A 15,140-nucleotide genomic window follows, 5' to 3' on the forward strand; every position below is an offset into this window, starting at 1 on the left:
AGCTGATTTCAATCACATTTATTACTACACTATGTATTCACAGTCGTACCAGAGAAAGTAAAAAATATTTCCACAATTACAAGTCTTTAGGGTAGTGAGGGAAAGATCAACCTAAAGGAAACATTACTGCACAAGCATTTGATGAGGATTGGGGTAGAGTTATAAGAACACATAGTTGGGGTAAGGAAGAATTTCACTCAGTGGAGCATCACAGATCTCTGTTGGTAGGAACCTGAGCTAAAATCCATTTCAGACAGATGGTTAAAAAAAATCTTTCCCCTTTGCTGAGAATGTCAGGCTGGATAATTGGTTCTTCTGGACCTACAACCAAGAATTAGTTCATTTGGTCTTATTCTACAACTGATGATTCTAATATGACCTTGAAGTACTTTAACTGGGTGATTAAAAAAATGATTAAATATTGCAATACCTTGAGTACAGAATCTATCTATTCTTTTTTAAAAATTCTGCAGTCCAAATACCTTTGTACAATGAGGCAGAGATCATAACCTGGACCTTCATTAGACCTGGCCAAAAATCTATATAACTATAGTACCACTTTTGGTGCTACAGCTACAGCATCTTCGCTGAATTTACGCTGCTATGTATGTGATCACTGTTAAGTCGGGGATAAAGATATAAAACTAATATAAGGCTAAAAGACTCAATGGTATTATTGTAATTATTTCTTACCTGTCCCAGCTGTGCATTGATGATACTCTAGGACACATAAAAGAAGCAGAAATGTGATTTTATAATTTGAACCATTTTAAGAACAAGATACCTAAGAAAAATGACAATATATCCACTAAATACTAGCGACGTTATTGGATATATAGTTCAAAAAGTCTTTTTGATCAGGCTTGTGCTTAATATATGCAGAAACATAATTGTCATAGTTAAGAGCTTCCAAACCCAAAGTATCTATTCCTTGTTAAATAGGGCATTTTGTCTCCCTTGGTGCACACTCCCCAATTATTATTGCTACAGTAAAGGGTTGGGGAGCCCCAAGTGTGTATATAGTGTACCTCTGCCATTTATCTAGATGAAATCTTACAATTGATCAGTGCAGGAAACTTGTTACTGCCTGAAGGATTAGGACCACATTAGCACTGACACACAGTTATTGGCAATAGCATTTCCACTAACTATATTAATGAGTTAATTCCAGTGGATGGCATTTCACCTTTTCATATTATTTTACAATCCATAACTATTTCTTTTTAGGGGCTGTATTTCTAGATTTGAACCACATCTGGTTTTACTACCCTTCTTATGCCTGAATAAGGCAATTATAATACACTGTGAAACAAGCCAGAACACATTTCCACTTTGAGTTGTGCTTGGAATGAGCTGGGCCACAGATGGATACAGTAGCTCCTTTCAGTTTGGTCCACAATCCAAGACTCATGGATGTTTGATATTGATAAACCATGTTGATCAATCTAACACCCCAGCAAATGCACAGAAGTTATTTAGATTCAATAAAAGTTCAGCCAATTAAAGGGGAAATGTAGAAATGTTCAAAACTCTGCTCATCAGAAAGAGCAGGACCAATGGAGAGTGTCACGGTACAATATTTACATACTGTGAAAATATAAATTTGAATGGAACCATGATCTATATGTATGTTGTAGACTATTTAAAAGGAAGAGATTGGTCCTGTTTGTGCTCTCTCCCTCTCTCCAGCAAGAGGACAATCCATAAAAGTGATTTTGAATAAAATAGTACCAAGATACAATGGAAATGTAAATTCACAATGGCTACTTTTTAATCCTGGGGAAATTGATTTTGGAAGGAGTTGCAATGTCTCAGGAAATTCTGTGTGGGAAGTTATAGAATTATGAAGATAACGATTTGCAACACATCAAGTGTTGAAATCTGTGCTAATGCAGCTGGAGGTCACAGTTACATTATACAGTAAAGGAAATAATTAGAATGAGTCAATGTGGATAAAATAGTATTGACAGAGTAAATTGTGCCCCAGTATTAACTACGTGATGGATACGTCTTCTAAAGGTTACAAAGCTGCCACTATGCCATAATGATCAGCAGCTGAATAAGTAATACTCCAGCCTTACCTTTTGCTGCCTTCTTCATTGAATTAGTTTTAACCCTAGAACTACCGCATCCCATGATCTCTTCGTTTTCCAAAACCTTTCACCCACTCTACTTTTCTCAATCTGCGAGAAGGAAATGGTAAAAATTCAGTAAAAATTTACTGAAGGTTAAACCACATCTATAAACGATTGTGCAATGGAACAGGCTAGCAGGTACATCACGTCCTTGGCACAAAATGTGTCAGCAAAGGCCGATGCAAAGAGACACAGACAGAACTTCAACAACTCAAAAAAAATGGCATAAGGGTCTTGCAATTAGTTGGCATGTGGAATATTAAGAGTGAGCAGGATAATTCTGTGAAAAGACAATGTAATGCCCATTGTGTATCTGCTCTGAAATTTCAGGGAGTAAGGGTGGGAAAACACTTCAGTCTGGGCAGAGTGGGGAAAGAATTTGGCTAAAAACAGAAAATGCTGGAAATACCTGGCAGTTCAGGCATAATTTATGAAGAGAGAAACAGAGTTAACCTTTCAGGTTGATGAACTTTCTCTGAATTTGGGCTGTTTGATTGATTTCAGCAATCAGCGGTAGCCACAGGAATTTAGTTTTAACTGTTTTACTGTGCAGCATGTTAAGTTCATACACGTTATATCTGTAACTAGATATGCATATATGTTATAAGATACATTTACCTGTATATGCGTTATACGACTATTGAACAGTCCCCTAGTATGATAAGATGGACTCTTGACCTCACAATCTATCTCGTTATGGCCTTGCACCTTGCTGTCTGCCTGCACGGCACTTTCTCTGTAACTATAACACTTTATTCTGCATTCTGTTATTGTTTTTACCTTGTAAAAGCCTGTCCTGGTCAAATCACGTAGAAGCCACGGCCAAGAAAGCTCACCAGCGCCTCTACTTCATCAGGAGGCTAAAGAAATTTGGTTTGGCCCCTTTGACTCTCACCAACTTTTACAGATGCACCATAGAAAGCATCCTATCTGGATGTATCATGGCTTGGTACAGCAACTGCTCTGCCCAGGACCGCAAGAAACTGCAGAGAGTTGTGGACACAGCCCAGCGCATCACGGACACCAGCCTCCCCTCCTTGGACTCTGTCTTTACCTCTCATTGTCTTGGTGAAGCAGCCAGCATAATCAAAGACCCCACCCACCTGGGATATTCTCTCTTCTCTCCTCTTCCATTGGGTAGAAGATACAGGAGCCTGAAGGCACGTACCACCAGACTTAAGGACAGTTTCTACCCCACTGTGATAAGACTATTAGACAGTTCCCTTATACAATGAGATGGACTATGACCTCACGATCTACCTTGTTGTGACCTCGCACCTTATTGCACTGCACTTTCTCTGTAGCTGTGACACTTTACTCTGTACTGTTACTGTTTTTACCTGTACTACATCAATGCATTCTGTACTGACTCAGCGTAACTGCACTGTGTAATGAATTGACCTGTATGATCGGTTTGTAAGTCAGGCTTTTCACTGTACCTCGGTACAAGTGACAATAATAAACCAATACCAATACCAATATTACCACAATGCACTGTGTAATGAATTGATCTGTATGGACAGTATGCAAGGCAAGTTTTTCACTGTACTTCTGTACATGTGACAATAATAAACCAATTTACGAACGCATGTCCTTAGCATTCTTAATAAGTATTTGGGTAGGAGACCAATGCCCCTGGTGCCCACCAACCCATAATCCTGTGCTTGCAATGATGGGAAGACAGTGGCCCTTCAGAATCTTTCACCATATTGGGCTGAGGCTCTGGACCACATGACACCACGTCAGACTGACATCCTCCCCAACCAGCTGCCCGCCACCTGCCCCACCCCCAACTCAACCCCATCAAACTGTCCTGACCCAATGTTTTATTGGTGACATATGTGGCGTGTGCATCTACCAAAAGTAGATAAGTCCTCCTGAATTCAATGCATAGGAAGAGATATGTCCATTGGGTGGGTACTCATTCCAGAGCCTTCACCATCCTCTCCTGGAATTTTAGAGCTAGCAATATTAACTTCTTAAACATTTTCTCTAGATACACATTATGTCTACAGATTGCAATGGACTATTTAATCAACACTGATACTTGAGACATCAACGGTGGGGCGGTGGGGGTAAGTCATGCAATTGCTTACTAGATAATGAACCACAAGAAAATGTATTATAGATGCATGCAATCATAGATAAAAGTCAATTATTTCCCCTCCCTTTTCCTGGAAGGAGTAAATCATAATTCCACTGACATGATTTCAGTGGCCAAAACCTTATCCAAGTGACCGTATTTTCCTTTATGAGCTAAGACATTGACTGATAAGACAGGAGGGGCATCAGTGTTTAACCTGTCTGATGTGCTCACACTGGTGAATAATTGCTAGCAGAAATCACTCGGGAGAGATCAGGAGAGAAAACCATGGCAGACCTTTCTCTTTCCAATGTTTCAGCTAATTAAACTAGCACCGTTTGAGTCATTCTGATTGTAGGGCTCAGGTTATATAATCTGAATATTGTATAATAATAACCACGCAGTCTCACTGAATGTTTATATCAGTTCAAGAAGATGGTTAAAACTGCTCCCCCAGTGGTCTTTTAGACCTTGCTGTCCACGAATGTTCAGCATTAGGTTTTTGCACCATCTAACTTAATGGCAGGAGCTCCCAAAAGTGGAGGGAACAGAAAAACCAGGTAAGAAGTAAAGAATCTAACATCAGTTTAGGGATAGAAGACAACACGGTTTCCTCCAGTTTTCCCAGTTCCAGTGAAGAGGAATCGTTTTCGATTAATGTCTGACTTGTTATGCCATTCCAGCATATTGGTGAGGAATACTTTCCCCCTCTGCCCCTGTGACTTTGGCTGCAGGTCAACAAATCCCCTGTTCACTTGCCTCAAAGAGCATTCCTGCTGAAGTTAAATGTGTGAAGTGGGAAATAAACCTGAGGAAAATTCTGACCAAAGGTGCTTTTATTTAAGGTTTTGAACATTTCCCAGATTTTTAACATTATAATTAATTGCACAGTGCTAATTTAATATATTTCCAAGTAAATATGCTGCTGATGCTTTAGAAGTGTTTATAAATTATTTTTGATTGATTGACAGAGTGCCAGTTGGTTTCTCACCTACCATGGCCAAGTTTCCAAGTGTATCTTAGCAACGTTGATTCAATTGTACGAGTTAATTATTAGAGCCAACTCTGCCAGAATTCAAAACTGGAGGGCAAGCCAATTAGACACTTAGAATTCATGGAAAATAAATTGGCCTTTCATCCTAACTTGAAGTCATAAGTACCAGTTTTATTCTATCTTCTACTGAAAGCAATAAAAGGAGTTGAAACTGGACCAACAAAATTGTTATAAAAACAGAAAATGCTGGAAATACCTATCTGGCCAGGGAAGACCAGTGAGGAGAGAAGGTCAGAAGTGAGGAAAGGCTATCAATTTACAATGTTAGTTCTGGTTCTCTTTCCACAGATGCTACCTGACATGACGAGTTATTATTTCAGATTTACAGCATTTACATTTCTTGTGCTATCCAACAAAAATTGCATTTTTGCCAAATATTTAATGAAATATGCCTACAAGTTATCTAGCCACTGTAAATGGGTGGGGACTTTGAAAGGCAGGGCTTCTGCTCCAGAAACCTAGTAAGTGCTTAGGACAGGAATATCAACTAATCTATTGACCTGAATGAGAGTCCAAACTGGGACTGTATTCTGGGACCTCATTTTTATGTGGTAGTATTTAATCCTTGGCCACTTCCCATCCCTCCCAAATCCTGACCCATGCAGCTATAATTGGATTTTCCAGTTCTTTGCACATGGAAGTTATTCTTGATATTCCTGTAACACATGGAGAGAAACCACTTGCAGGAAAGTTGGGGATTTCCATCAAACTTGGGAAAGATTGACAGGGTCAGTGGAAAAGACTCCTAGTGGGCATAATGCTGAGATCAGCACTGGTCTGCAGATTTTTTTGGTGTCAAGATCATTTTCTTGTTGACATCAAGAAAAAGGGAATGGAATTGGTATCACTAGAATACAAGCACTGGGATCAGGAGCAAGTAACCCAGACCTGCTCATTGAGATGCAGGCAGCAAGGTAAGTGTGTGCTTGCTCCTGCTCGACATAGTAGTTAGATGTAGTCAGCAATCGCTGTGCTGTTCACTGGCAGCGGTGGGGTGGGGTCTGATGTTGCGAATGGCCAGCAATATTTAAAGGTAGCCTGCAACTTCTGAAGGGGAAGAGTGGTGGGACTTGCAAGGGGGGGGAGTGTTTGGAAAAGTCCAACTGAGCTGAGATACTTTAAGTAACTGATGAACTTGTGAGACAGCAAATATCAAAGTTCACGGGCAATGCACTGTAGGTCTTGGTGGAAGAGATAGAAAGGAAGAGTGCCCTGTGTCCAGAGAGGGACAAGAGAGGCCTCAGTCCCATGGCAGAAGTGTGGATCAGTGCCGGCAATGTTGGCCCAAGATAAGAATGTAGTGTAGAACGAGGTTTAATGATCTGACAGTGGTACAGTTCTGCCACTGGCTCACGGTTCCAGCAACCTGGATTTGATCCTGACTTCCAGTGTTGCCCATGTGAAGTTTGCATGTTCCCTGTGACTGTATGAGATTCCTCTGGGCACTCCAGTTTCATCCTGCCTCCAAAAGTCATGCTGGTTGATAGGTTAATTGGCTATTGTAAACTGCCCCTGAGAGGGGCCGGGGGTGCAGGGCGGGGTGGGGGGGGGGTTAATCTGCATGTGAGAGGGAATAGGTTGTAGGGAAGTGGGTGGGAGAGTGGGATTGATGGGGCTGCTCTGGGAGCCAGCAGTGACTCAATGGGCCAAGCGGTATGGAAATATGAGAACATGTGTTACCGAGGTGAATGAGGGGGACCTAAAATCAGAATATTGTTGGGACACCCCATGGCACTTGCCTTCTCAGTACAGCACTCAGCAGGCTCCCCTATCAGCAAAATCCCTTATTTTCTTTTCATCCTTTGGGATCTCCTCCCCCTCCCTCCTCCACTGCCTGCACCAGGTGACAGCAACGTCCCACCATACACTGATCACCATCACAAACCCTGAAATGGCAACCCCTCCCACACTGCCCCAAACTCCCTCCCAGAACCCCCGGAATTTTCCCCCAATTTCCTCCAGTCTTCCCCCACACTCTCCCAACCCCCCACACGCCCCCTGATCTCCCCCCACGCTGCCCCCAATCCCCCACACACCCCCTGATCTACCCCCACACTCCCCCACACTGCCCTCCAACCTCTCCTGATCTCCCCCTTCACTTCCCCTGATCTGCCCTCCACGTTCCGCTCAATATCCCCCCCCCATCTCCCTCCTCCCACGCTCCACCTGATCTGCCCCCTTCAATCCTTTAATGATCTCACATCCCTCACCAGCCCACCCCTTACCCCGTCTGCTGCCCGAACATCAGTGTGATCCCTTGCAAGAGAACTATTGGCAGTGGCCTGGGAGGAAAGCTCAAGGGTACAAGTGATCACTAAGTGTGAAAAGGGATAATGGGATCCTTGCTGGAGGACACCCTGCCTGAAATAAAAACTAATGGAGCCTTTTCAGGCTGGTCTGAACGTAGGTTGTTTAAATAGTCCAGTGTTGGGTAGTTAGCTACCTTGGGTTAGTGGAGGGGCTTGTTTCTGTAACATAACAACCAAGGATAATGAACGGTTAAATACTGGCTTTGTGTCCCTCAATGTACCAGCGCCGGAACAATAAATATCGTACTACTGCTTCTGCATTTTAATGTGGCTCAAGCATGAGAGTGGATCAATTGCAATACAAGGAGGTGAAGGAAAGGGGAAATAAACAAATGAATGTCAGCAGTGGATTTAGATAATTGGAGCCAGCTTTGGAGCAAGTTTTGCATATCAAAGGGCTAATTTCAGTGATTTACCTCTGTGGCACAGAAATAAACTCCTCTGTAGTATAAGCCTTATTAACCTCAATTTGAGCTCAGTTAATTCACATCCAATTTCTGCTCTGGGCCAGCGTTAGGATACAGCACTGATAGAAAGAATAAATGAAACATCCTTACCTGGTGACTGTTGGCTGTTTCTGTCCTGAGGAAGGTTTGGGATCGACTAGAGTTCCCCTGTGGCCAGACTCCTTCACAGCACCATGTCTCAATGAGTGACAATCACATTTGAAACTGGCTTTGGTGCTCACTCTGATGTGAAACTCTATGAAGCAGCCCCTTGTACTGGATGCCAGCTGAAGTAAATTCTATTTCCTATCACAGTAAGGAGTTTAGATTCTAAGCCAGGACAGATCTAATGGATATTCAAGTGCTCCCTTGTCAGAAACACTATATTTCTGCTCTTCCCTGGTAACAGGCTGAGTAGCACAGCAGTACAGCGCTTATTTTAAGCTGTTCTAAGTGCCCTCACCTTCCCATGTGACTAGTTTAAATAAGAGAGCATGACTCAAGTGGATTGGGATTATAGCAGGATATTTTTTTCCCCTTTAAATCTCCTGCTTTTTTTCTACAGCCAATGGCACAGGTCTGTACACAGATCTGAGCTCGTGTCAATACCATGGGATGGATTTAATCAAAACCCCTCTCAGACTGTCACTGAGGTTATGAATTTCTTTCTAAATATCTATTCCTTAGACATATGAGAGTTGTAATTGCTTGAATGTGCTCTGACAACTACATAATGTGGTGTTAGAACTCCTTATTCTTGCTGATAGTGTCAGCAGTATACACAAGTAGATTATATAAGGCACTAAAGTTCAGAGGGGGTCCTGAACCTTTAGACAATATTGATGGGGTGTTCAAATATTAATTTTACCATGGAAATATTACATTGCTTACAGAAAGTCCTGCTTGCTCTAATTCTAATACAAAATGGAAAATATCATTGGATAGACTAATCCTTAAAGTCATATTCATGCAACACAGAAACAGGCCCTTCGGCCCACCAAGACAATGCTGACCATCAGAAACCCATTTAGATTGATTCTTCACTGATCCCATTTTATTCTCTCCACGCTCTATCATCTGCCCCCAGATTCTACCACTCACCTACACACTGGGGGCAATTTACAGTGGCTAATTAAACTACCAACCTGCACAACTTTGGGATATATGAGGAAACAGGAACACCCACAAGAAAATCACAGGCTCACAGCGAGTATATGCAAATTCCACACAGACAGCACTGGAGGGCAGGATTGAACCTAAGTCACTGGAGCTGTGACTTGTGTTCAATCCCGATTAAATGCCACTCAGAAAGTTACCGCACAAGGTAAGGGCTCTATCAGCTGCAAGAGGAACAGCACTGATCAATTTGTATACATGGAAAGCAATATCACGTTCACATTCTTTCCGCTGGTTTGTCTCAAAGGCATAAGATAAAATAAGATATTTATTTATTAGTCACATGTACATCAAAACACACAGTGAAATGCATCTTTTTGCATTACTGAGAATGTGCTGGGGGCAGCCCGCAAGTGTCGCCACTCTTCCGGCACCAACATAGCATTCCTACAGCTCCTAACCTGTACATCTTTGGAATGTGAGAGGAAACCGGAGCACCTGGAGGAAACCCACGCGGACACGGGGAGAACGTACAAACTCCTTACAGACAGTGGCCAGTATTGAACTGGGTCACTGGCGCTGTAATAGTGTTACACTAACCATGCCTTCCCTAGATGAATCCTGGATGATCCTAGAGTCCTAGATGAATGCTTCTGATCGGTATTCACCAGGGAGGAGGGTGTGGAGGATGGTGCGTCAGGGGCGGGGTATGCTGATATTCTGGAATATGCTTGTACCAGGAAGGAGGAAGTATTAAATATATTGGCACACGTTAAGGTGGATAAATCCTCAGGAGTAGAATGTGTGTTCATCTAGAAAGGCAGGGATTAATTAGGGGGAGTCAGCGTAGTTTTTGGCAGAAAACATTGGGAAATACGTTGGACAATTGGAAAAATGAGGGCATGTACTACGCTTGAATTGGATGGAGTGGTCGAAAGAGCTTTCATCTTTGTTGAGTTTAGGGAGATGAAAGAATGGTCATTATCATTGTGATCGTTAGTGAGATGAAAGGGGTGGCAGTGCTTCAGATATGGAAAGAGCTAGTTTTATGAAGAAAATTTCGATTGGGTGACAATAAATTGGACAGCAACATTAGATCAGATCTTTATTAGTCACACGTACATCAAAACACACTGTGAAATGCACCTTTTGCGTAGGGTGTTCTGGGGGCAGCCCTCAAGTGTCGCCACACTTCCGGCGCCAACGTAGCATGCCCACAACTTCCTAACCTGTATGTCTTTGGAATGTGGGAGGAAACAGTAGCACCCGGAGGAAACCCACGCAGACACAGGGAGAACGTACAAACTCCTTACAGACAGGGGCTGGAATTGAACCCAGGTCACTGGCGGTGTAATAGCGTTATGGTAACCCCTACACTACCGTGCCTGCCCTGATAACCAGAGGATTCAACATCTCTATAACCACCTCTTTCAAAACTCTGGGATGTAGTTCATAGGGTCTTTGGGATTAATCTCACCATCTTCTCTTAAGTACGATTTTTATACCATTGCTTTATCCTATCATTCCTCATTCTCACTAGACCCATATGTCTATCCACGGATCTCAACTTGTTGCACTCTTACGCACACACCTCTCCAAGAGAGCAAACATGCCACACGATATTCTCACACATATTCCCACAAACACTAGCGAGAGAACAGTCAGAAAACCCTTCTGATTAAAGATCTTCGACCTGAGACATTAACTCTGTTTCTCTTTCCATAGATGCTGCCTGACCAGCTGAGCATTTCCAGCATTTTCTGTTGTTGCTTCAGATTTCCAACACCAGCAGCTTTTTTGGGTTTTCACCTTAAAAAGAATAATAGGATTGAGCAGAGTCAACATGGATTTACAAAAGGGCATGGATTCACGTTTGACTAAATCATTTGAGTTCTTGGAGGATGTGACCAGTAGATCAGTGGTGCAGCAGGTCATGGCTCCAGTGAGCCAGGTTCGATCCTGACTTTGGGCACCGACTGTGTGGAGTTTCTGCGTTCTTCAGGTTACTATGTGGCTCCCCCCCCCCCTCCCCCCGTGTGCTCCAGTTTCCTCCCAAAGGTGTCCTGGTGGGTTAATTTGTTACTGTAGATTGTCTCTAGTGTAGGTGGGTGGCAGGAGATAAAAGCAGAGTTGATGGGCGTGTGAGTGAGAATGGGTTTACAGGGAAATAAGTAGGGGAACAGGACTGATGGAATTGCTCCAGATGGGCTGATTGGCTGCCTTCTATGTCCAAAAAAATGAGAAAAGGGAGTAGTAAAATAATGAGAGATGAGTGGATGTGCTGAAGCGATTCAGTCATTGAATTCATTCAGAACAAATTCAAAACCAAGATCTGATGAATGGCAAAGCAGGTTTGAAGGGTCAAATGGCCTACACTTTCATATCTTTATGTATAATGCAAAGAATACATTTGCAAAAATGCAAAGAATCAAAGAATATGGGTGGCACGGTGACATAGCTCGTAGATCCGCTGCCTCGCAGAACCAGACACTTGGCTTCAATCCTAACCTCAGGTGTTGTCAGTGCAGAGTTTGCACAGTCTCGCTGTGTCCTTGTGGGTTTTCTGCAGGTGCAGGGGCTGTGGGCTGATAGATTAAATTGCCACTGTAAATTGCCCCTAGTGTGTAGGTGAGTGGTAGAACTTTGGAGGGAGGGGTGGTGTTAAGGGAATGTGGGGAGAATAAGAGAAAGAATTAATGTAAAATGGGTGTTGGTGGGCCAAAGGGCCTGTTTCTTTGCTGTATCTCCCTATGACCCTAAATACCCTTCTTTGTGAAAGCAACCAACGAATAAGCAGGCAGCAGGATTATTCTAACTTGTTGCATTAATGGTTCAGTGGGAGAATTCTTGCCTGCAATATGGAAGGCTGAGGTTCAAGTCCTGGCCAATGCAGGAGAAGCTTTTTCCTGCTGGCTATATTCCTGCCCTGCTCTTTCTTGGACTTAACCCTCCTCATCCCAACCCTTCCTTAATGTTTGTTCTCTTGCCCCTACAACTTTGTAACAACTGGTCGATCTCACAGCTTTCATCTCAATTAAGCACTTAGAAAGCAGCACCGACATGTTCTGCTCTTAAAACGGGACACTTGCTCTCTCAGGTAGTTTGCTGCCATCAGATCATTCAACTCTCTCATCTTACAACTTCTGCAGATTATCTACTCATTATCACCTGGCTGCCTCTGGGAACCTGACACGCACAAGTTTTCTGCTGCAATTCCTAGAGCGCAACAATGGCAAGAGGCCAAAAATACCTCTGTGCCTGCAGTGTCCTGAGTTCATTAGAGGTGCTTCATCAGTGCAAGTCTTTCCTTAGCTACTTTTCCATTCTAGCCAAGGAAGAAGAAGGGCAGTGTTAGTGAGGCTGTGGCTGTTGTGATGCTCTTGCACCATTCCAGAGCATATGCAGTCTTCTGTACACAGCGGGGGGGGGGGGGGGGGGGGTTCGAAAGAGAACATTGCATTGCAAGGACACAAGAAGTTCTGCAGATGCTGGAATCTGGAGCAATACACAAAAAGTGCTGGAGGAACTCAGCAGGTCAGGCAGCATCCATGGAGGGGAATAAACAGTCCACGTTTCGGGCCGAGTCCCTTCATTAAGACTGGAAAGGAAGAGGGCAGAAGCTAGAATAAGAAGGTGGGGGGAGCAGCATACACAGGCAGAGGAATAGGTTGCGTTGCAAAGCTGGAGGATGTTCTGTTGTATCTTAAAGTAAAAAAAGAGGTTGGGGTTAAGCTTTGTTGTTTAAAAAGTTTATTTTTTATAAGCCTGCTGAGAGCACCCACCTGCAAATGCAGATCTTACAGAGATCAAAAAAATCAGCCAACACAAGTTAAACCCGCAAAAGCACTATGACCCCTGCTGGTCTAGAGGAGAACAACTACCAACCCAGTACAGTAAAACTCCAACGGGCTGGTATCCATTTGTTCAGGAACCCCAGTGGTTTGGCATCTGGCTCACTCACTAGTGCACTAGATCCTCATTTTCCTCAGACCCACTATCTGTGGGTGAAGTAGAAGGGAACCAAAAACTAGAGGGCACAGATTTAAGGTGAGAGGAGAAAGATTTAAAAGGGACCTGAGGGGCAACCTTCTTCACACAGAGGGTGGTGTTGTATATAGAATGAGCTGCCAGAGCAAGTGGTTGAGTCAGGTATAATAACAACATTTACAAGACATTTTGACAGGTACATAGATGAGAAAGGTTTAGAGGGACATGGGCCAAACATGGGTAAAAGGGACTAGCTTAGGCAGGCATTTCGGTCGACATGGATGAGTTGGGCTGAAGGGCCTTTTTCCGTGCTGGAAAACTCTATGACTCTATGACACTAGAAGTGTGTTGGGGGATATGAGTAACATATAACATCCAGAAAATCTGCTCGTCTGCAGAGGGTGCCGGATGATAAGACTTTTACTGTGCATTTCATTAAATATACATCACTACATAAATAGTGTCTTGCCCCTCATCTAACCACCCCCCCCCCAAAATTAAACCAAAATTTCTTAAAATCTTTCAAATATGCTAGAGATCTCCTCTTTCTGATAGGGTGTCTGACCTCCATTTGAGGCAGTATGGGGTTTTTCCTTGTCCATTGCCTGATTTGCACAGTACTAACAAGCAAAGCATCCAGATGGTCAGAACCTGGCTCTGTATTCCTCCATCAGCAGTTGTCTGTGGCACTGGAAGATGGCTGAGAAAATCTGTGTTTCCATGGTATTTTTCCCTCCTTTGAAAACATTAGTATACACAGATGCTCTCAAGGCTAAAGCTCATCTTTGATATTTGTAGGGAAACTGCTTTAGACTTAATTTCATGTAAGAAGGAAATCAGGGGCTTGTGATTTGTGTGAATGGTGAAATGCTGTCCACAGATGTACCTCAGGACCTGCTGCACTCCAAACAGGATTGCTACACCTTCTTTATCCAGCTGGCTCCGCTGCTGACAGTGTTCTAGACATTTATCCTATTGGTTTTTTAGAATCATCTTCCGTTCATTGAGATAATAGCACCAAAACCATGTGGTGATGCATCACGAGGCAGGGCTAACTCAGATTCCAGCAATGGCAGTCCTTTGTGTCTCTGCTTATCACTCTCCAACCTTCACACTCCCTTCGCCTCACCTCGCACCATCTACCTCTCATTATTTTTCTCATTGTCTGCCTCCATTTATCATGCACCTGCCACTGTCTCCCAACTCAACCCCTCCCTCCTCCCCTACCTGGTGCAATCTGCCCGTCTTTTTGCACCCCTCCTCAGTCCACCAATCACCTCGGCCTCCTGTCTCATCACTTCCCTTCTCTTCTTGGTACTGGCCATCTCCCCTCTTCACTCTCAGCCCTGATGCAGGATTTCAACCCAAGACATCGACAATTTCCTTTCCTCCTGCAGCTCCACTCACTGAGTTCCTCCAGCAGATTGTTTAGTGCTCCAGATTCCAGAATCCGCAGTCTCCTGTGTATCCAAGGCTAACACTCTGCCTGTTGACCAGTGGACTAGCACATCAGCAGACTGTCGCTCAAAAGCCTTTCCTTGAGCTTCATTCCACCCCCATTTCACATCCTTTTGCAGTAGTTGGTGTAATGGAGCTAAGAACATTGCTAGATTTGGCCAGAATTTATGCCCCATAATTCAACAGCCCCAAATATGCCTTCAGCACTGTTACATTAGCTGGGGCTGGAGTACTGGTAATGACAGTTACCTTCTCTTGATCTGGTGCAGTTCTTTAGTATTCATGAGGTATCCCAAGTACTATACTTTATTCACTGAGTAAGTACGTGTACTTCTCTTTAAATGTTGGCTCACCTTTTCCAGCCTGTTGACACTTCTTCCACATTTAAGCAAGTATTTGTCTCTTGAGACTCCTGCAATCAGGATATGGTGACACTGGGTCTGTCCTTCAGCAAACTCTCCGTGGTTCTCAGAAAGAGGAGAGGTGAGGATGCAATTCCAAGGAGCAGACAGTTATATGTGAACCTTTGTGTATGTTGACAGCCAGAAACTT

At 43.3% G+C, this 15,140-nt stretch overlaps 1 protein-coding gene across 3 annotated transcripts in view; it reads right to left on the reverse strand.

Moving 5' to 3' along the window:
• LOC127581742 (serine/threonine-protein phosphatase with EF-hands 2-like) overlaps positions 1-8,163 on the reverse strand; it is a 40,031-nt gene extending 31,868 nt beyond the window's left edge. For all 3 annotated transcript variants that reach the window (XM_052036432.1, XM_052036424.1, XM_052036440.1), the window contains exons 1-3: positions 8,139-8,163; positions 2,082-2,183; positions 694-720 (exon numbers count right to left, since the gene is read on the reverse strand). In XM_052036432.1, the coding sequence (XP_051892392.1) occupies positions 694-720; positions 2,082-2,136 (82 nt within the window). In that variant the 5' untranslated portion in view covers positions 2,137-2,183; positions 8,139-8,163. The remainder of the gene's footprint in view (positions 1-693; positions 721-2,081; positions 2,184-8,138) is intronic.
• Positions 8,164-15,140: the final 6,977 nt, after the last annotated feature.

This window comes from Pristis pectinata, chromosome 2, assembly GCF_009764475.1.
Source record: "Pristis pectinata isolate sPriPec2 chromosome 2, sPriPec2.1.pri, whole genome shotgun sequence".
NCBI classification, from domain to species: Eukaryota; Metazoa; Chordata; class Chondrichthyes; order Rhinopristiformes; family Pristidae; genus Pristis; species Pristis pectinata.